Below are 23,214 nucleotides of genomic sequence, written 5' to 3'. Positions count from 1 at the left end.
AAAAAATTTAAAACTGCAAAGTCATTTTGAATCATACATTGCATGAAAATAGACTGTTTTAATACTTGAGATGGTTCATCTTTATTGTCTATGGCCCTTGCCTCCTACCCCAAATATGCAAAAATAAAAAAATCCCTCAGCTCACCTCCACACCTTTCCGTGTACCTTGACTTTTTTTTGAAGGAAGTACAGGTGCTTCATTTTAAATGTGATTCAATGACATTTAAAACCAAAAATCTTGGTAAATGACTACAGCGCTTCACAGGCTGGCACCCACGACCTTGCGCCGTGTAGGTAAACTTGGGCAATGCCACCCCTACTGTGTAAAACATTTAATCTGGACTCTGTAATCTCAACTGTGATTATTCTCTTTGTTGTTTTCAAGGCTGCAAGTTCCCAGAAAAGTTGGAAGGCCGACCGAGCTTTATTTTCCAGCGAATATTGTTTTTGCTCTCCTGTTGTTGAGTTGGGAGCACAGCTGTGCAAAGTAGTTCCAGTGACCAAGGGACGGTCACAGAATAACCAGCTCAGAACTTCGCCCTGAGTTCATGAGGCGCGGGCTGCGTGATGATTACGCGAACGTCTCCATGGCCACCACTTGCGTGACTTTTAAGCGAAATCTGTGTCAGGTAGTATTGATTTAGGTTGATCTCACAGGTCTTTTTTTCCTCCTGATTTTGCCCAACTTACACAGCAATGGACAGGAACAGGACCTAATTTCATTTTTCATATAGTAACTAGCATGTTATTTGTGTTTTAAAAATGAAATGGTAATAGTAGGAACAGAGCCTAAACTGCTAATTTAAATAGAGCTGTAATGTTATCCTTGAAAAAAAAAATTACAGCTTTATTTGCTAAAAGCATTATTCTTAACAGTAAAAACAACAAAATGTCCTAAACCATACTCTACATACTTTAACATACCCTGAAATCACTTTCATTAATAATGAGTTTCAGTTCTATAGTCATAATTAAGTCTTCCTAGTAAATGCATTATTTAGGTATCTTTTGATGGATTATCATAGAAGAAAAAGATCTGCCAACATTTCTAAACAAAATCTCCAATTATACAGTTCCAAGATAAACAAAATGGACTTTAATTTAAAGTATTAAAAACTATGGGCCACAACACCCAGCTTAGAAAAGAAATTCCTTTCAGAAAAACAAAGCAGATAGTATAAGCTCTTAGCTATTTTAAACAAGTTTTAAATGGAAGAAGGAGATAGTGATTTTACCTTTCTAGAAGTGAGAGCAGATACTTCAAAATAATAATTTGAATATTTAGTGATACTACTAATTTGAGTTATACAGTTGAATTAATAAATTATGACTGGGCTAATTTGGGACTAAAATTATTAATTGTTCAAAATAATTCACTTCCTGTTCGAGAAAATATCTCAATCTTGACCTAGAGAAAAGTCACTACTTAGTAATACCTTTCTTCAGTGGCTGAGAGGCACTCAATGTCCATTGTCAAAGACACCCCTTTAAATGGGTAATATCTAAATATATACGGATGCATTGTTCAGCTCTTTTCAAATGCAGGGGCAAGAGAAACTGGTGCTATATTTTAAATTTAATTATAAAATCAATTCTCAGGAATTAAAAATTATGCCTAAGAAGCAGGCTGAGGACCAGATTTGGCCCCTGGATTCTGTGTGAAGCTCTTGCTGAAACACAAGAACAGACCAAGCACATTCGAGCAGAAAGTGTGCCGGTCACAATCGTGGGACTTACACCCAGGGAAACCTGTCCTTAATTTATCCCGCCGTGTGTAGATTTGGCAAGGATCCCCAAACATCATTTACATACCATATGCCCTGAATTACTAGGCACAATGGCTGTGCACAAATATGATGTTTCAGGTCTGACTGTTTGCTTCCTTTTAGAAGTTTTGCAGCTTTCACTTAATTTTGCCCATTGCCACATAATTTAATGCAATATTGCATGTTGCAAAAGAATGTTTTGCTAAATCAATAAATAGTTCACTGTGCCTTGTGACTAGCAGAAGACGACCATGAGGTAGGTGAGCAGGCGGTATCATTTCTCTCTTGTAAGAATCAAATAAAGGAAATCAGCTCTTTCAGCTTTGGACTCATTTTAACCTTTGTTTCCTTAATAAGCATATGACTGCAAGGCACTCAACAATAAAATAGAAATCAGATATTCTGGCTACTATAGAACATACAAAATTGGTCAGCAAGTTTTCATGTTTAAAAGGATTCCTGAAAATAGACTCTATATTTGTTCCTTTTATAAATAAAAGGCATTATAATTGTCCTGTGCCTTGGTTTCCCTCTTCCCACAATAATGGTATTGATACAAACTCAGTAACATTTGTCTAGATTCTCAAGCCAAGTTTAAGGTCAGACTGATAAAAATGTATACTTAAACCAAAAAGATCAATAACCTAAAAAAGGCTTGGAACAGAATTACGTACATATTTTTTGTTGTGTACTATAAATTTGACTGTATAAACTTCCAATTAAAAATGACATTCACACCATCATTTTTGATAGAATTTTGCACAGTAGGAATACTCATTAATGCAGGGTAATACAGTGTGATAAGCAGCTTAGACATCAAAATAGTAAAAAAAAAAAAAAATGCCAGTTGGTCTACTCTGTACATGAGTAAAATAAAACTTAAAAAAATTAAATACCTGAGGAATTAATGAAAAAGAACACTTATTGGCATACATATTTTTTTTTAACTGTGTCAAATCAAGAACATCCATTCTCTGGTCAGTTTCTGTAGAGATCTCAGTCCTAGTACCCCCCCCCCAAATCCATCCTACATTTGATGATAACATGTTAAGTGCATTGCTATATTCAAAATGGAATAAAATATAGTTTAAATGATTTTACCTATCCTACAATTGGCCTTCAAAATTGTGTGTGTGTCCATGTGTATTTACCATGTAATACGAAGTATCTCAAATATCTGAGTTCTTTTCAACACTGGTAAAAGAGAAGTAAAAGGCCATCAGCTAAGTGTGTGCACATGGGTCATTTCTTGATGTTTAACAGGAAAATACAAAGTGATCATACATAATTCTCAACTGTATGTTACAGTAAATGGCAAATGAGGTGTGTCCATACACTAGTAGAGAAATAAGTAAAAGGCAATGCAGTAATTTCAGAGTACTATCAAATAATGTGCTTCCTTTAGGGGACAAGAAAAGAAAGAAGCTACCACTCGAGGACCAGCAATAAAAGGGTTAACAGACATATGCTGTATAATTAGGAGATGCATTAATGATTATGAATAGTAAATGATTTGGTGCAAAGAAAAAATTTTAGTCAAAGGGACATGTACCTATCTTACATGTTTATTAGTAACTGTATATAACTAGAGAATTCTGCTATTAAGAATCTTGCATTATTGGTGTAAATACTTCCAAGGGTACATCAAATTGTAATCTTTCATACGACATCCATCAAACCAGGCTGGAGATTTTGACAAACATTAAACACAGTAAGGAGGCAATTATGTATGCATGATTTAATCTGCAACTAATTAATATGCAAATTTATTCATATGTTAGTTACTAAATTAAAAATGCAAAGAAGCCCTTATGGTGATTCTCGAAATTTTGCACAAACAGAACATTTAAAATGTAAGAAAAATGAAGTTTTTTAGAAACCTATAACACACTTTTAGTGTCTCCAGAACCTGTTGCATTAAGAAGACTCAAAAATATGTGTTTAAATACGAGATAATAATTTAAAAGGTGTGCTAATTTTATGTGAGAATGTGGGAACAGAAAGGTTAATCAGAATTCTCTCGAACTCTTAAGAGATACACTCTAATTACCAGACAAATGGTATTCTATTTCTAAGCTTCCTTCCCTGCTTTTAGGGTTGTCAGAAGTTGGTCATCTTACTGATATCCTGCACAAATGGTTAGGGGAATAAATAGTATTTGAAAGCAACTAGAGATATTGAAAATTCTAGGGGAACTTTGAGACCATTTGGTGTTCACTACACATACAATTCACTCCTCAAGATGGCAACTCGCTCTTTTCGCCTTTGGGGAGCAGCTCTTTGCAAACAGAGAAATGGGAGGAAATTCGAGAGGGAGGCTAGAAATTCTCCCAAACTCTCTTCCAAATGCATCTTCAAAGAAAATAATGCGACTAACACAAGAGCAACAACCTCCCCAAAAAGCAGAAGGTAATTTCATCCGAATTCAGTCTGGCTGTTTTAGCCCTGCATTTTCCAGACAGTCCAAAACTGATTTGAATCTTTGATGGGAGATGAGGGATGTGCAGTAGTGATAATTTAAAAATATCTCTGGGTGTCTGCGTACAAGGGAGTATCCAGTCAAGTGCATATATTATCCTTTGGCTCTGCTGCCTTCCGCAAGAGTCTGATTTCCCCAGGACTTCCTAGAGCTCAGCAGCAGCAAGGCTCTGTGTGGATCACCTCTCATCTGATTACCTTTCTCATCCGAAGTCCGGCGGCCCTGTATACAGCTCCTGGAGCTGGCACTTGGAACAGTTGTACTGGCCTCAAGAAATCAACACAACTCAACTGCATGAGGAAGCACAGTAACAGCGTCTAGGGCTCTTCCCAGGGCACTGAACTCTCACCCACGGTTTAAAAAAAAAAAAAAATCGCCATCAGTCTCATTGCTGCCAAGTGACACACAAAAAGGAAGTTAACCATTGGCTGTTACTTGCATTCACAGTCTGACTCTGATCTCCCAGCTTCCCTTAGCCCATTCTGATGCCAAGCGGACTACAGCTTGCCCATTTCATTTCGACCACGGCAGCCAAAAAAAGCCCTGCCCCACCGTGCAACGACAAGCAGTCTGTTTTGATATTAGTACCTCAGTATGTGATAGAAGAGAGTCAGATGTCCCCAAACTATGTGCCCTCCCCTGAGGGACTCCGTCCTGGCCTTCCTTGGCCAGAGGGATGGGGAGTGTGCCACAAATCCTTAGCTTTGAAAGCACAGGGGAAGGAAACACACCATCCACAGGGCTCAGACAGAAATGGCGAGGAGAGACTCTTCTGGAGAGAGGATTCATGCCCTCCAATTCAGCACTGGCGTCTAACTGGAAATATTAACTCATATTCTTTTCACTCCCTGCCAGCCAGCATACATGAGCACAAACTGAATTACATAAGAAAAGGAGTCTTTTTCTTATGTAATTAAATCTTAGGAGACGCTAGTAAGTAAACATCAGATTTTCTTTCTTTTTTTTTTTCCCCATGAAAGGGAGAGGAATATTTGGGGTTCCAAAGAATGGAATCTTTTCCTTGATTCTCAGAGAGAGAGGACTATGGTAGTAAAATCCTCTCCCCTGCCCCCCATCCCCGTCCCCCAACATGTTCTGATTTCTTTGCTAAATGCGTAGAATCAGAGTCTAACCTGGCTTAACCTCTCCATGTGCCCCGTGATGCTCTCACTCCCTCCAGCATTTACACAGCGTGCCTTTTATGATTCCAACGAGGCATCATCAGGTGAAGGATCTCAATTTCTGGGCATTTCAGGAATCTGAGAGTAACCCAGTCCTCTTTAATTTTTACAGGTGACTCAACTTTTGTTGTGACCAGAACTGAACATAAAGCTTTTAAAAGCTTAAATGTACACATTTATGCATTCATTACACAGTGTTAAATCTAATTTGTTCTTTTTACTGTCACAGGAAGCACATGTTTAAAGCAATCTGTTTCCTCATGTGAATGCTTTCCTGTCTGTTTAAAAAAAATTGCGACACACTTTACCCTGAGTAACCAAGAGGTGATCATAAATATCCCTAAATAGCATTAAACAGATATGAAAGACATTAACACTTTCAGAATGCCAAAGTAGTATTAAAAAAAAAATTCTAACAGATGCTCCTAGGTCAAAAAGTGAAATGTGTGTTTCCTGAAAAAACACTCTCATCAGAATCATAAATGAACTGTGAGCGGAGAAGAGGTGTTGCTGAACAAACGGGGATCCTTTTGGGGAGGAACGCAGCAATCCACTGCCAAAGTGTACTTGCCATCAAAAGCCAAATTGAAATGGAACTTTGATGAAAACCAATATCCTTTGTAATCCACAAGGTGGCAATGACTACAAATGAGGGGTGCCTTCATCGGATCTACCCGGTTTCCCAGAGAAAGTGTCTGTCTCTGTGAACCCGAGCCTCGGTCCCATCCAGGGACCCGAGGCAGGGGTCCAGCCAGAAGGACCTTTCCTGACGAGTCTAATGTGCTGCTTGGCTTTTCTGTCAATGAAAACTGGCTGGGGAAAGTCATTCGTTGTGGAATGCAGACACCATGCTCTCTCTCCCCTACCCGCTTTGGCAGATGTTTTTTTCTTTCGATGCAAGAGTTCACTAATCAGCCCTTATAAAAAAAAATTGTTCTAAGTTTCCCTTAGCTGACAAGCAAAAACAAGTTTTCTTTTATGAATTCAGCAAGAGCACTGAGAAAAAAAAACAAAAACAAAAAAAAACCCCACATTACAATGTGGCAAAGGCCAGAATCCAGCAATTCTTTGACTTTACCTTAAAACATCTGTATAAATAGTCCTGTTTCGTGTTAGAAATTTACCTAAACAGTGCTAAACAAATCGGACTCTGTTTTACTTTAGAAGCGAAACAAAGTGCCACACACTCCCACCTACTCAACACATCTTCGTCTTGCCAGATGAAGTAAAAACCCCGGGCCTAACCTCTTTTCCTGGGGCCCAGAGCCAGCCCTACGAAGGTGGTACATCACTCGGCAGGACCCGCTTCTGGCCAATTACAGAGTAAGACTGATAGAAGATGAAAGAAGAAGCATGTATCTCCTTATCGCTCAGAGGCAGGGCTGATTCAGGCATAAACAAATTACTGGCAGAGGGAATCATATTATGAGGCGCTCTGTCATCTTGGCCTGATGTCCCATTTCAAAAGAAAAAAGATGGAGTACATACTTCCAACACAAACTTTGTAGAGCGGTAAGTCTAATGATTGAAACAGCTGACTAGGTGTCTTGGCCTAATAGAGACACTCCTGCAAGGAAAAGACATACAAAAAGTGCTGGCCGTATTTTGTAGTTTCAGAAAAAACCAGTGACCTCCATTAGGTAGAATTCTTCCACATGCAGTTGAGACCCTGTCTTCTGCTCAGCAGCTAACTACTCCAGTCTAAGCCGTGTGTTAAATTTTCCCAAGTGCTAGAAGAAAGGTAGCTACCTTGCTGTTGATGTTAACATTGCCAGGGCCTTATTATTATTGCCATTAGAGGGTATCATTTCTTAGATATTTACAGTGTGTCGGAACTATGCTGAGCATGTTATATATATTTTGTCATTTATTTATTTCTCCCAATATCCTTAGGAGGAATGTATATTTTCCCCATTTTTGAGGGAAGACTTCAAGGCTATTACATCATGTGCCCAAGGCCATGTGGCTAGTAAGTGGCACGGCCAACTAAAAGCCCAGTCGATTCCATGCTCTTAACCACTAGGTCATACTGTCTCTCTTGCAGAAATGCTATACTGAATGGTCTAGTCTCTCTAAGGGGTCTGCCTGGGAACACCTTAGAAGTACGGAGGGTCATTCTACTGTGAGGTGAAACTTTTGAACATTTAATTGATTCCAGATTGGCAAATACTTAATACGCAGACAACAAGCAGGTTGTGGAGAGCCTTTTGTTCTACCAAAGCTCTGAAGGGCCACAGGCAGCAGAGTATCATGATTAAAGAGGGATAAGCCTTGCAGACAGACTGCCCCAGCCTCAAGCCCAGCTCTGCCATTTACTAGCTGTGTGGCCTCAGGCATGTGTCTTCACCCCTCTGCGTCTAGTTTCTTTAGCCATGAATGAAGAGTAGGACATCCCATCTCATAGGATTTTGTCGGAGTTACGTGATTTATTAGACGCAAAGTGCTCAGTTCCTGGCACAGGATAAACACTATGGTAAGGGTTTGTCGTGAGTACATCAACGTCACCTCCTGAAGCAGGTGCTACTCACACCTATCTTGTAGACCATGAAATAGGTTTGCGACCCAACCAGGGCCACGAGGTGAGCAAGGAGAGGATACCGGACATTTAATTAGGAAGAGCTCTTGATTTCTAGTGCTGTGTTATTTCCATCTCACTACCCCACTTTTAGTACTATATTCATTCATTGGAAATCTCTTTCAAAGAAATAAGCAAGGCAGTGAATTTGGCCTCTATGGGACAAAAAAGATCCTTATCCATTTCAAGGTGGTTACAAGTGGGTAAGGGGACTCAGCATCTCCAAAACAAGCCTGAAGGACAGGAAGTCCCTGTGTTTCACTGTGTGCATTATTTGATTTTTTGAATGCACAGCCTTCTCAAGAGGCCAGACTTTATGCTCTTTAAAATGCTAAGGTCATCCCCACCAATTGGGGATGTAAGTGACAGAACACGCAGAACTTCCTTAAACAGGAAGGACCTTAGCGGTGAAGCTTCACGATTTAAAGAAAGAGGACACTGAAGAGAAAGAAATGTTCAGTGTTACTTGGTGTGTCTAGTTTTTTGGTTAGTTGAACAATATTGCTTTGAAAGAGTATAAATGAAGAAAGAAATGAGTGAATGAATGAAAACTTCTGAAAATGCTTTCTTCTCCCTCCCACCTGGATCTCCCAGCTTATTATAGGGTTCCACTTAACAGCTAGGTTGTTGGTGTAATTTATTAAAGGGAAAACAAAACAGCATTGTTTGTAGAATACTTACAGGGATTTGAATTTCATAATTCCAACCATATCTGCCCATAATAAAAATGCTGAATTCCATTTTTCTTTTGCCCAACCCTATCAATTAAGCTACAGATGATATGTAGCAATGTGTTGTATATACCTAAAAATAAAATTCGTATCGAGGCACTCTATGAGGAACCCACAGGTTTTGGCAATAAAATTTCACTCGTGAAGCATATGCCTTAGTATTAAGTGGCAGAATTTGTACCTTTTTATGACATAACAATACTTTCAAACAGTACAACAGTTACAGAAACAGACTGATTTTCTATTTAGCTTAATGGCTTACAAATTTCAAACTGATTCAACAAGTCTTAATTACCAGGCCAGGAAACTTCTTTTAAAACCTCAGCGTCAGTAGCTATGAGAAAAGAGTTGACTACTGCTATACCCTTAGACACATTTTATTTTTTATCTCATCTGCTAACCTCTTAAGTTATTAGACTTTCCTATGATAAAGCTTGAGTTTTTATACCCCACTTATTATTGAATTATTTTGTACTTCAAGTTCGTTTCATAATGAGCAAGCCAGAAAATATTATTGTACCCTAGGTTAATACACCTGAGCACCTGGGAAACAACTGAATTCCCCAAACAGGGTTACTTGAAAACATTAACGCGAAGAATCAGCCACCTACTGGAAACTGCTTTCTCATGGCAGCTAATGATAGAATGATAGACTTTGCCAATCGGTACAATGAAAGCCATTACAATATTCTTAATAAGTGTAATCCAGGAGGCATATTTAGAATGATATAGGCTGGGGACAAGGAGGCTGCTGTAGACAGACACTCTTTTCTCGGATGGTATCAAGATAATTGCTCCAAAACAGCATTTTAATTTTTTTTAGAAAAAAAAAAAAAAATCCCTAGATGGTAACAGCAAGTGGTAACAGTGACAGTTTCTGTATGTGTGTGAGGAATATACCACAAGGGTCATTTTTCTGAGAACACTAAGTCTTTCTAATATGAGTCCATGTTTCACAAAGGAAATGCCTTTTAATCACCATCGTTGCAAACACTACTGACACGCAGCAACACACCAAAGCATTTCTTTACACTTTGCTACCAAGGGGGCCTTACTAAGAAATGCCCCTCCTTCTGTTCCACTGAACACTCAAACTGAATCTAGTGACACTGAATACACGTCCGGGTCCTCCTCTCATTACTCTAGAAGTAAACGCTCAGATACCGAGTTTCAACCTTAGTAGCATATTTAGGACTGATTAATTCCTCAGATGACAAAGTTAGACTAGAAAGACGATAGTGGTTGTCGCCGCACGACTTGAATATAATTCTAAAAATGTCCTTTTCAAATTCGAATTTGCACATTCTTTCAGAATGGAAATCTGTGCTTCTCACCAAAACTTATATCATTTTTTCACCCTTGAAATCCTACGAAATGCAGACTCTTCTGCACTACCTTGATTTCTCTGAAGGGGGAGTACAAGCTCAAGCAAAGCATGAAACTCACAGAGCTCTGTACCTAGGCGACAGCTGCAACTACAAAAAAAAAAAAATCAGAATCATTCACATGCTGCTGTTTTGAGATAAAATAATTGAGTATTTAAAACTACAAATTTTGCGCCGCATTTTATAAAAGCTCTTATTCCTTTTTAAAAAGAGCACGCTCCAGGACACGAATACACCCTGGGACAGTTGAGATCAAGGCTGAGAATCTCATGCTAGTGCTTGGAAATGCGACTTTACGTTCAGTTTAAGAATTCAGTGCAATTTATTTAAAAAACAAAACAAAGCAGTGTCTGTCAACAGCCTGACAGAATCTAATCTGCCTTAAGAAAATACAACTTAGCTATTTTTGAAGACACTCTTCATTCCTTTTAGGGTTACTGCTACATATTCTGAGAGAATCCTACTTAGTCCTCCGAGTTCTACCCGATTTTGATTTATGACTTTCAAACAAAAACTTTATTATTGTTTGAAATCAGGAAAACACATCTTGAAAATGCAGAAATCGTCAGTGATCGGGGGGAAAAATGAGAAAATTTCCCTATGTTAGAAAATAAAACGAATGGTTCAATATATGAAATATCGGAAGTTTAAAAAATGGTACCCGACCAAATATTAAGCCAAGCATCTATTATTCCACAAACATAAAATAAACTCACAGTCAAACCACACGCTGCAAAACGAGTTTTTATAATTTCAGAATGTATGCAAGCCTGTTACAATTCTCTCTCTAGGTAAAGCAGCCTTACAGCAGCTCCTTGGACTTAATAACTAAACCACTCAGACAGAGTCCAAGGCTTCACACCAAAATATACTCTTCAGTGCAAGTGATACAATAAGGTTCCAAATAACACGTTTCCTGAAATGTATTTCTCCTTTTTCAACAAATGAGGCCAGTTTTATACTAAATACTATTGTTCCAGTTGTTGAAACCTTAACAAAAGTCCTGATAAATCTCAGCAGGTGAAATATCGAAAACTTGGTTAAAAATAAAAATACACACGGGGGCGTGGGGAAGAGATATCACGCTAACCATCTTGTAAGAGCTTGCTTAGTAGAATAATCAGACAAAGGGGGCCGGGAAGGCATCTCTACTGAGGAGGAAACTAGGTGGCTGTGTCTCATATGAGTGTTTGACACATTCATCCTTTTCATTTGTAAAGATAATCGCAGAGGAGCTCATAAATACGCAAAGCTTTCTTCTATAGTTGACTTTTGTGTTTTTCTTCTCCTTTACATTTCTTCCCACTTTATATTTAAAATATACACACCAGAAGTCACCCTTTTAAGGGGAGCAGGAATAGATTTCATAACAGAGAGGATGATGGAAGAGAGATTTCATTATTCCAAAATTCCAAACAAAGATACAGAAATCTTGTAGCAACCCCATGAGAGACTGGAATGCTTAATGGTACAAATGTTGTATATTTGTATGACTCTCATCTGCTTTTTGAAATATTCTTAATACACTAAGAGCCCCCAATAAAAACTTTAAATTTAGAGATTCTCCTATACTTGTGTCATAACCAGCAATTCATAAAAAAAGCATAATGTCCATGGCCTCTAACTGCAATGGAGATGATAAGATTGGCTTTCAAAGAAAGAGTGTATATGCTGAACTTTTGAAGCCTTTGGTTTAGTAAATTCAGTATTAACTGCATAAAAATATATGTTCTCTGTGATGAACATTTTCTCATCTTTCAAGGTGCTTCCTAGTGTCATGTTACCTATTCTGAGTAAATTGTGTGAAAAATACTTTTGTCCAATTGGGGATGATTTAATTGCATTGTACTCCATCTCTTTTCTATCTATACATTTTCATAACTAGTAAGCATAATTTTAATAGCCAAACTTCATATTTCAATATCTTTAGTTGGAGAATGGGCACACTAAGTTTAAGGTTAACTATTGTGAGCTACCCAAAGATTTTAATGTAAATACCTATAGTTATGCTTTTTCACAAAGGATCTACCTCTCTAGGAATGAATGTTGATGAGGCCCCTCCTTTTATTCTTATCACATTATTGGCTACCCTAGAATTTCCTACAAAGGATGGTGTCAAGGTGACTGACACTTAGTTCATTTTAAAATTAATATAGATTTTATTTAAACGAAAGTTGTATTATCCCTCAAAATTTTGCTGACATGTAATAGCATCACTGTGATTTATGATCAGTTTCAAAGTGATGGGGAAATGATGTATTTTAAGTACTGAGGTTTTCAATCATATATAATTTCTGAGCCTCTAAGAAGGAAAGAAAAATGATTACCAACTTCTCTTTTATATTGTGATTTCCTCAAGCATTTTTGAAAAAAGGTTTTTTTCTAAAAATATTTTAAGGTATGAACTCTACATCATTTTTGAAACCTTCAAATATGAAGGTTTTTTATATAATGTAAAAGGCACAGGACACTTAATGCCATCAACATTATCTAACTTTTTCCTAATAATCTCTTCTGTAAAAGAAAGTCTCATCTAAACTTTAAGATTTTATTTTCTTTAAGAATTCTTCCGTTAAGAAAATTGGTAAAGCTGGTATCTCATACACATTGAATTTTTATTTTTCAAGTCCACCTAATGATTAACTCATCTCAAAGTTTCTTGGGGTGCCCCAATCTTATTTTAGAATCTTTACTATCATAGAGATTCTTGTCCTTAGGATCCATGTACCCAAAACTGTCTCTGATCACCTAGTACAAAGCTTGTCAGATCTATGTGATTTTTGAAAACAACAGGCAAACAAAGATAAAACAACTGTAATTTAACATAAAAAAAATAGACTTTACTGAAAAGTTCAGTTTGGAAAAAGCACTGGTGATAAGACAGATCATAAACTTTTTCTAAGGCGAAAACTTCTTACTTCCAGAGAAATCTGAAGTTCCAGGGATTCCAAATGGGGAACACAGTGAGACTGTCACTGAAGTTTCAAAACTCAATTCGAAGTGAAGACAAATTCCACCCATGTTCCAAGTAGAATGGTCGTCATTGTTAATAGTTTCTGGTTAAATGTATATCATTTCACATTCAAATTACAAGAATATGGAGGTTTTATGTGTTTCCATATTGGTGGGCATAATAAAGTTCCCGAAAGACCATGTCTTTGTGCTTTTTTATGTGTGTTCAGAAAAAATATTTTAAAACAGCACAATGTGAAAATTTTTTGCTTTCTAGATTTTAATGTCGCCACGTAAATTTCTAAGAATTATGGATCATTTTCCCCAAATATGTGATTTAATGGGTATATTTTTCTCTGCATGAGTTCAGGATTCAATATGTATGACGATTCGGCTATACAAAGAGAAGAAATCTGCCGGAAAGAGCAGTAAAGTTGAAAAACGTTAAGTTTAAGATCTAGGATTTAAAAAAGAAATCTAAGACATAGAAATAACCAGAAGTTCACGTGCAGATCCAAGAAATGAGACAGGTGAAATAAATTCTGGCACCAACAAAAACCAAAGTGTTAGTATTAAACTCTCATCAAAAGATGAGGGCTACAAGAACCTGGTATGTGACTGAAAAGAACATACAACAATCTGAAGGGAGAACACGAAAATGTTCTGCAGTACTAAGCAGGGCTCTTGTGGGCAATTAGAGAGTTGTCATTTCACACAGCCTTTCCTTTAAAGAAACATCACCCTAGCCCTAACTATAGGCCTCTGTGGTCCAGGGGGACAGACTTCCCTGCCTCCACTGCGCCTGTGCAAGGCGACCCCTCAGGATGGTTCTTCCACCATCCTATCACTGCCACGCTTCCACAGTGACTCGAGGTCTCTTAGAGGCAGTGCACAGCACAAACACATTTGAGGATCCTGCCAGATCCATGGCATGATGTTGGGCCAGGCTTACATTTCCTCTCTCCCACAGATGCTGCAGTATTTTCAAAAACAGGGCCAGGCAAGCCCCTCGCTCTCATTTCCTGTGAAGATCCAGCCTAATGGCGACTAAAGAGGTCCAGTCTCTGTATTCCGGTAATGCCATAAATAATATCTGATTACAGATGTTACAGTTCAAATTTTCTTTGTTTTAGGTTAAGGACGAGAAAGGGCCCATGTCGAAAAGGAAAAAAAAAAAGTGAGTTGACACAACAGATTGTGACAGATTTATTACTATTTATCACGGTAAATATGTATTGAAGAAAACATATAAATGTCTTTATCTAGTCATAATCACTCCAAAGGAAATCTTTTATTAGTCCCAATTTCTTATTATGTGTAATAAAACTATTCACACATACTGAAGCAAGTTTTAGGAAGTATCTCTTATTGGATTTATATTCATAATTTTTATTTGAGCTTGAAAAAAGAATAAACATGGCAGAGGTCTAAAAACATGAAAATATGGGTCTACTGGGGCAAACGTGCTACAGTGACTATTGTGGACCCTCCCTTTAGATCGAATTAAAAAATATATTTTGTGCGTTGGTAAGGCATGTGGGTCTTGTGAATAATAAGCAATCCGATACATAGAGCAGAGCTAATATAAGCTAAGTTAAATTGTGATTAAAACAGAGCTGAGATTTTTTTCAAAGTAGTAAAAATAAATAGACGACTGGATTCTAAAATTGACCAAGTTACTCTTTTTTGCTTAAGAAAGAAGAAATAAACAAACAAAAATAACAAGGATAACATTTCCATTTCAATTGAATTTTCCTCCTGTCTCTCCAAAAAGAGGCTGTTTACAAAAATGTTCCTTAAGGACCATTAAAACATTTAGCCAAGATAAATTCTCTGAGAAGAGTAAATCCTGAACTGACCATCAAAAGCCAAAAATTAAATAATACAAACTAAATTTCCAATTCCAGATCTACTGGGAAGGAAAGATACTTTCGTATTTCCAAACACCTGACAACATATCAACAGCACACGAACTGTCCAAATAGCAAAGACAAAACTGTACCAGTGAAATCTTCCGTAGTGGCCAGTTAGCTCTAGGGAAGTATTTAAAAATTGACAATGAAGTAGGAGAAATTATTGTGGACAGTGATGATTAAGCAGATAGATAATATCTAATGCCACACCAAAGCACTCCTTAGAAATTGTGTAGATTTCTGCATAATTTTAGCATTGGATAAAACAAAGTTTATTTGACACTGAAGCATAAATAAGGTTCTATAGCTTTAAGTTTTCCATGGCTTTTATGGCTCATAGCTATTCTATCATTTCACAAGAGTCAAAGGTCCACTTATTGTATTTAATACTGTCTGTATTAGGTTCAGGCATGTTTAAAATGTAAACAGCTGTGAGGACTATATCATTTGAAGTTGTCATAAAAGCTATTAAAAGCTAAAGTTTCATCTACATTAAATCCACCACAAACTTCAAGCTTAAAATATGCTTATAAAAACCTGAGGGGATACTAGTCAATTTCAATACAGCATAGAAATTTAAAAAATAAACCACTCAGTACATTTTTAAGTGACTTACTGGTAGTCCAGAGTGACTATTTTATACGCCATTGGCAGTTTTATTTCCACAATATTTTTCTATATTTATGGATAATTTTGTGATGCTTCTTCAACATTACCAAGTCTATGATAATCAGCATACAAAATTTGTGTTTTTTCCCTGATAAAGACTCACTGTGATATATTCACTTAATAATTTTTTGGATGAGCTGAACTGAAATCAAGTCAAATACACAGGTGTTTGGGTTAATCTAATCTTAGCACATTTGCAAAACCTATTATTCTCCTAATTTATTAAAAATGAAGTAAAACTAATATGCGAGCATTGATTGGTAATATATTTTCAGAAACCCAAATATCATTTTATTTTAGAGGAGAACTTACAATAGGGCTCATTAGCATTCTTTTCAAAGAATACTAGAGTCCTACAGAACACAGAATTACATTAAATCAAAACTGTGTATCTGTACCTGTATCTATATCACAGGAAGGAAGGAAGAAGGGGAAAAAAAGAAGAGAGGAACTCATATTTTTTATTCTACGTAAGGAGGAAATCGCTAGGAGAAGACTGGTTCTAAACAAAATCAAGTAAAACCATTTAAGAAGTCCGATTTAAAAATATATGTAAGAACTGAAAATAAAGCTATCTTATTTAGTTGTGATCACAACCGCCTTTTGCTAGGTTGGGGACTGGAGCGACCTCAGCAGCGCCTGAATACAGCTCCAGGTATTAAAAAGACCCAGAATGCTCTTGGTTACAGCTGTTTCCTCTGGTTGTCACCTGGTATTCCAGACACAAATGGCTACTGATGCGGCTACCTTTGAAGCTTTTCTTCAGTCACCTCTCTAGAAAATAGAGACATTCTCTCTGCACTCTGGGCTGAAACCCATGTAAATTTTTCCTAAATCCTCTCCACAAATCTCCTTTCGCATGCAAATCCATAAATCATCATAATACCGACAAAGAATTTAACCAACAGATGAAACTAATACTCATTCTCTCGAAAGCCCTGTACAGGTAAAACTCCTGGAACTTCAGGCACCTTTTCAAGGCTCTCTTCCGAGCTTAACCTGCTGAATATCAACGCAACCACCCAGCCTTCCAGGATACACGATTAATCACTCCAGCGTGGGTCAGGTGGCTGCACGTGCAGGCCAGTCCTACCTCATCCACATTCTAGATAAACGTGCTGTTCTGGTGCGTGGCACCTCGTGACCCCCCGCTCCCTCGCATCAACATGAAACAGAACAAAATAAACAATATACAAAAGCAGAAACAAGCAGTACTTACTGAGGACGGCAAACCTGGAGGAACTTTTCGAACTTTCTTTGTCTGCACCTCTGAAAGAAAAGGAAGAGGCGGTGAGGACCCCGCATGCCCATTTTCCTAACGAACACAGATCACACCACGAAGCCATTTAGATTAGACCAGATTTTCTTAAATCGTTACCTTAGCAAAATGTCAGTACCGCTATCTTATTTTATTCTGGCAGACATCAAATTCTGCCTTTTTCATAAAAATCAAGATATTTAACTTTTTTTTAAGCTTTGATTTTTTTTTTAAAGTTGCCTTATATGGGCAGCCAAGAGAAAACAAGAAATAAGCATACACCAAAATAGTTCTCTTGCTACTAGAAGTTGTTAACATACCCATCCAATGCACTACTGGGGAGGGGTGGTCACGAGCCTGACATTTGAGGAAAATTTTATGATTTTGGAGGGTGGGGTGAGGGTAGGGCGAGAAGGGTGGTATTAAAAGAGAGAGGAAGAAAGAAAAAGACTACTGATAATCGCTCGGGCATTCAAACGGAGGAATACCTTACCCATGGCACTACTGTGAAGAGGCCTCCTTCGGGGGTTATTGCTAGAATACTGATAATACTGGGAGCCAGGTTTGGTGGGCGACAGGGTTCCTGGGGTGCCCATATCCATGTCACCTCCAAGGAGACTCTGCTAAAAGGTTAAAAAGGGAAAACAAACATAGAAGGTTAGTTTTTCACATTCACCACCCCCCAACTGATTGTTAGTACTTAAACCAACGCAATAAACAAAACAGCATCTGCTAAGCTGCAACAATTACAACACAACCAAACAAAAAGGAAAGCAGGCTACGAAGCGAGCTCAAAGTTTGTGATTTTTTTTTAAACTATTTGCTTTTAAGAGGAAGGTGGAAGGTGATTCTCTTTAAACAGTATTTTCATCTTAAGATGACTCACATTTTAATTTTTTAAAGAAGAGGGCATTTATGTAAGACTCGTGGTTTGGATTTTTTTGTTTTGTTTTGTTTTTTAATCTACACTTAGGCTGCTATCTGGAAACTATTCGTGCCCTTCCTTCACAAGAACCCAAGAAGAATCTGATTTTTCGGACGCACGCACATCTTCCCCCGGCTGCTCACATTGGGGGTGAGTGTGGAATGCTCCACTCCACTGAGGACTCTGCCTCTCGCCATCGGTACAGCATTAGCCTCCACGGATTTACACAGCACCCACAGAAGAGAAAATGCCAGCGGAACCGGGAGGAAATTCAAATCTCACGCGAACTTCCAAAATCATAGAAATAGGAGGCATTCTCAGCTAACAGGAACAAATTAAAGGACATTAGAATGCCCTCTTGAGGACTACTGGAAGCTAAAACACATCCCCGCAGATTAAACATTTACCTGAGCACCAGAAAACTTTCACAAATATCATTAACTTACCACAGTGTGATAAATTAACCAAACTTTCGAAAATGATGACACATGAAAGATTATGTAATAATATTACATTTTCTAAAAGCTACATAAAAACTTACCCATAATATATAAATCGCCTGATTATACTCTGCATTGAACACATTGTTCTTTTAATTAGTCAGATATGCAAGAAAACAAGTGTAGATACTACCATTTATATTAAGAACAAATTTGCTGTTTAATAAAGAAATTTTAAAATTAAGTACTAAAAATCTAACTTTATCGTTACTTGTAATCAACTTTTACTGACTGAACTAATTACTGTCCTTGATAAAGTACAGAATGTGTTTTCCCTAATCTAAATTCTAATCACCATGTCACTCACAACAGACTTAGGGATGCTTCACTAACACACTATTCACATGCAAAATACTCTAAATAGGCCAATTATGACTCTGCCCCTGTTCCCTGGTTAACCCGCTGAGAACTGAAAAATTTCACAAGGCAGTCACCAACTAAAACAAAGAGTCCTTGTTTTAAATTAAGACAGTCTTTTTGATTCCTAAATAGCTCAACAAAGTGGCATGTCTTCTAGTGAAAGCAGTTGGTCAAATATGACCCATAAGCTGGAAAATCAAAAATTCAAACCCCCTCTTTCCAGTGCCATATAGCGAAATATCATAAAGAGAACCTCTCTATCCAAGGGATTTTTTGAGTGCTGGATGAGTAATATATAAAGGACTAATCAGCTACTGACAAGCTTGCCTTCACTGATTCCAGCTTCAGACTTTTCCAAGGGATACATAACAAACATTACTTTAAAATGAAACTTCAAGGATGAGATTTGAGGTTTGAGGCTCACTTTGAGCAAAAACTCATGGCGAGTATCTTCACATTTGCCACATCGATCCCAGATAAAGCCAGATTATTTACCAGATAAAAATCTGACATCCGCGTGCTCAATTACTGCCTCTTCTGGAGTTAAGAAAGATAGCCAAATGCTACCCAATGGCAAACTAAAATATGGAGCTCATTGTAATAGTTTTCTATAAATCAGGAACCCAACAGCTTAACATCAAATGATTTATCATTTTGTAAGTGGCATTCAACAATTTTAGAATCTCCACCTGAAATTCCACTCTTGGTAAATCTTATTAACAAAATCTGTATTTAAGCCCAAATTTTCCTTGAAATTTCCATCAAGAAAAGCTGTGAATGATTTAAATCACAACCTCCTCACAGTCTGGTAAATTCACAAATAAGCCTTCCTTTCAGGAGAAGAGGAGTTTGAAGATGACATTAATGAAAACTTTGTATTTTAGACAGGCATTACTCCCCTTTCTTCATTTATCTTCTTCTCCAATAACATAAAATATTCAAACAAGGACTAAGCAGATATGTTGAAATTCTGGCTTGTCTCCTTAATGAGCTTAACCATTGCTTAGTTCGTGTGGGTCCTGGTGGCAAAGGTTGCCACTCCCAAGAAAGTAGATGTATTCAATAGGTCAACATAAAAACAAACAAGCTTGCTATCCTGTGTTTTAGCAGCATTCACAAGAGAGCTGTGAAAAATGTAAAATGATAACGAGAAGATCGCTCCCTGGCTGTGGCTGACCTTACTGTTGTTAATTTAAAAGAAAATCATTTCACGGGCCAGTTGTAAATAAATCATGCACCCAACCCTTGCATGTGCAGCCACATGAACTATGGGTAGTGACAGAGGACTAAGACCAGATAGCACTTCCGAACATGTAGAGGCTCATGCTAATCTTTTTTTTTTTCTTTATTTCACAAAGCATATTCCTGTTTCTTTCTTTTTAGACCTGTTTGTTCCTTTTTCTTTTTCTCTCAGACAATAGAATCATTCTTCTAAAGCAACAAAAATAAGCATTTCCTCATACTTAAGGGGGCCCTAATCACCCCCCTAGGGAAAATTAAGATAAAAATATATGTGTTCCTATTGTAGAGTATACTTGTAAAATGAACAATAACCATTTACTATTGTTTTGTCTTTACGTCACACATTTAACTCTCTTCAGCAATGAGAAAGAGAAAAAAAATTTCCACTGGCTACAAAACCTGAGTTTATGAACTTAGAAAGTTAATGGCATCCATTTAATAGGGTAAATTGAATATAGCACAAAATGGATAAGGCATTCGTTTACATATGAATTCAACTACATGAATATAGACATACATATAAAGACAAATTTTTGCTTAATAAAAGTTGTTTGGAAGCTAAGTCTACTTTCAAAATGGGCCAGTTCGTCTTTGCCTTAAATAAGATTGTAAAGGTTTCAGGGTTTTCGCATTGTGCAAGCTCATGCTCTGCGGTTATGCTGGGTCCCAGTACAGAGCTGCCCGAGTCTGCCAGGAAACACTGGAAGCAAGATGTGGCATCTCGCACAGCTAACCTGTAAATCTTAAACCCATAGTTTAGCATTTTGTTTAACTGTCTGCAATGTGATGAGATGAGCCCTTCCCCTTCTTCACTCCTTACTTTCTTTGAAAGACAAACAATATCAAGACTTAAAATACCCTAACCAAAAAATAGAATTTGCTGACTTTGTTAATTGGGTTTAAATATTTTGGGGTCCACACCCCCCAAAAACCAATCCTTCAACAGACAGTCCCACCAGAGCCCCTCATAAGCCAAATGCAGCATTCTCTGGGAGGGTCCCTTTCCATCAAACTCTTTTGTTTGTTTTACATCAGATCTGGGTCTCAGTCTAACACTTTCTCAACCCCTGCCCCAATTCCTTCGGCGGGGGGGGGGCGAGCTTTTTAACATCCTTGATCAACCACTGAACTTTGCTTATGCAACCAAGAATGCAAACCATGAATTAAACTTGAGTAACAGAAAAGCAGCATATATCTCAAATTAGATTTATAACTGAATGGTAATCAAAAATAGAACTCACTGCTTCGAGCTTAAATTATCAACTTTTTTCTTGTTAAACTAAAATCATCTTGCTCTGAACTATTATTTCATTTCAGTCAGCACTTTAAATGTAATGGGTGGGTGGTACATTTCTAAAAAGGAAGATTATATTTACCCTTAATTATAGATATGAGTGAGATCAGAGTACGATGAATGCTGCTTTTTGGCTTATAATTAATTCATCTAATAGGTGAATGACCTTGAATTTCAGAGTTGGAATCTGGGAGAGAGAGGGGGGAAAAAAAAAGAAGTAGGAGAAAAAATCATCTCTGGGGAAAAGCAAATGTGCCCCTGGTTTCTTAGAGCTTTCTCTGATTTTGCGTCACTCCCATTACGTTGTGATCCGATATCAGACACAACATCTTGGGGGGATGTTGTAGAACAGAGAAAAGCAGTCTCAGATGAAACCAGATTAAGCTCCTTTTCTGAACTATTGCCAAATGCTTGTGAGTCTAATTCATGTTTGGGTATTCTAGGACTCACACAGCTGCAATTCCATTCTTTCATCACAAACCTAAGTGATGTATAGTGGCTTTGTATGGCGAACTGACTCTATAAAGCCAGGAATTTTGGAAGGCTTCACGTTAATATGGAAATAAAATTCTGAACCACTATAAAACTTATGAATGCTGGATATTTGTATAGGTACCTAATAGACTTTGCAGTACTAAGTGCAAAATACACATCGAGCAAAATTACCAATTATATTTGTTTTAAACACATTCTTTTTTTTTTTTTAATTCAATTGAGGTCATTTCTACATAGTGAATTCTGCCCAGAATCGGGTTTTCAAAGACACTGCTGAACAAGATTCCTAACAGCCATGGGGAAGTTTTTGCAAATCCCTGTCGAATAGCTGCTGCTGAATTTGCCATTTTGACCACAGAAGGGCCATTGCTGACTTACTACAGTAGCAGGAGGGGACGATAATTTTGCTGCTGTTGGCACTTACTCTGCAACCCAGAATATATCTCACACCAAAGGGCAATGAAGAACACAGTATTTCCACCTGTCCACTTTTGAACTTCAAAGCTCAAAACTGAAGGTCAGTCTTTGGACAGTAGCTATTCCCGATAGCTGAAGGTCTAGGAATGCACCTTTATAGTTTATTTTGAGTTCTGTCTTACACTTGGTTTCAACAAGAGAACTCTGGAAACTTAGATAAGATGGCAAGGATAACTTTCATAGTCAGGGACTTAACAGATTGTCATTGTGCTGCAAAGAAATGTAAATTATTGAAATTATCATTTAGCAAAGATTTTCTCTTAGGGACTTTTGGTCAATGCTTTTTATTTCTACTCTGAATGTGTACTGCACATTGTAACAAGTCAGAAGTAGATTCCAAACCTCTTGAGGAAAGAGGGAGGGCTTTGAGGTTAAACAGATCACACGGAACCCCAGCTCAGAGGCATACAAGCATCATGACTAGGGGTTGGTTATACAACGGCTCGAAACCCTATTTTCCTCCTCTGTAAATAGGAAGTCATGAAAGCTCTACTAAGGGTTATCAGGAGCAGATGAAACAACATATGTAAAATGTCCAGCAGAGCTGGTATCTAGCACATAGTTACCCTCCTTCTTATGTCCCTACAACTCATAGTCCTATATTACCATTCACTGATGACTATTTCAGAGATTCCCCCAAAGCTGTGAATGATTCATTGGCCGTGAGATCATCTATTCTACTTTGAGATAAAAAGTATACACTGAGATAATAATTTTGAAAAGTCATCATAAAAAAACTGAAAAAAGCCAAATATGGGGGCCTACATAAACAGCGATGATAGCCTCATGGCCTAGAACTACACTGGCAACAAGAGATGCCTAGTGTTCATCCATACTGAAGAAAGAAACTGGCCAACAATCAATCTAAATAATTTCAGCTAGTAGCCATTTTTCTGGAACTGCCACAGGATTACTTCAATGGCTCATTTAATTTTGCTTTCTCAAGTATGAGCAAACCGCTACAGTTAATCCCACTATATGTGAGACCAAAACCAGTCACGCTACATATTGT

General features: G+C 37.6%; 1 protein-coding gene across 7 annotated transcripts in view; it reads right to left on the bottom strand.

The window, feature by feature from the left end:
- Positions 1-23,214, bottom strand: part of TCF4 (transcription factor 4) — a 346,179-nt gene that overhangs the window by 109,568 nt on the left and 213,397 nt on the right. For 4 of the 7 annotated variants that reach the window (XM_040632487.1, XM_040632484.1, XM_040632485.1 and 1 more), the window contains exons 7-8: positions 17,403-17,532; positions 16,871-16,920 (exon numbers count right to left, since the gene is read on the bottom strand). In XM_040632487.1, the coding sequence (XP_040488421.1) occupies positions 16,871-16,920; positions 17,403-17,532 (180 nt within the window). The remainder of the gene's footprint in view (positions 1-16,870; positions 16,921-17,402; positions 17,533-23,214) is intronic. The other 3 variants (XM_040632490.1, XM_040632486.1, XM_040632483.1) reach the window with 1 other exon arrangement.

Source organism: Ursus maritimus, unplaced genomic scaffold (assembly GCF_017311325.1).
Source record: "Ursus maritimus isolate PB19 unplaced genomic scaffold, ASM1731132v1 scaffold_18, whole genome shotgun sequence".
NCBI classification, from domain to species: domain Eukaryota; kingdom Metazoa; phylum Chordata; class Mammalia; order Carnivora; family Ursidae; genus Ursus; species Ursus maritimus.
This window is presented reverse-complemented; position numbering and strand designations above follow the sequence as displayed.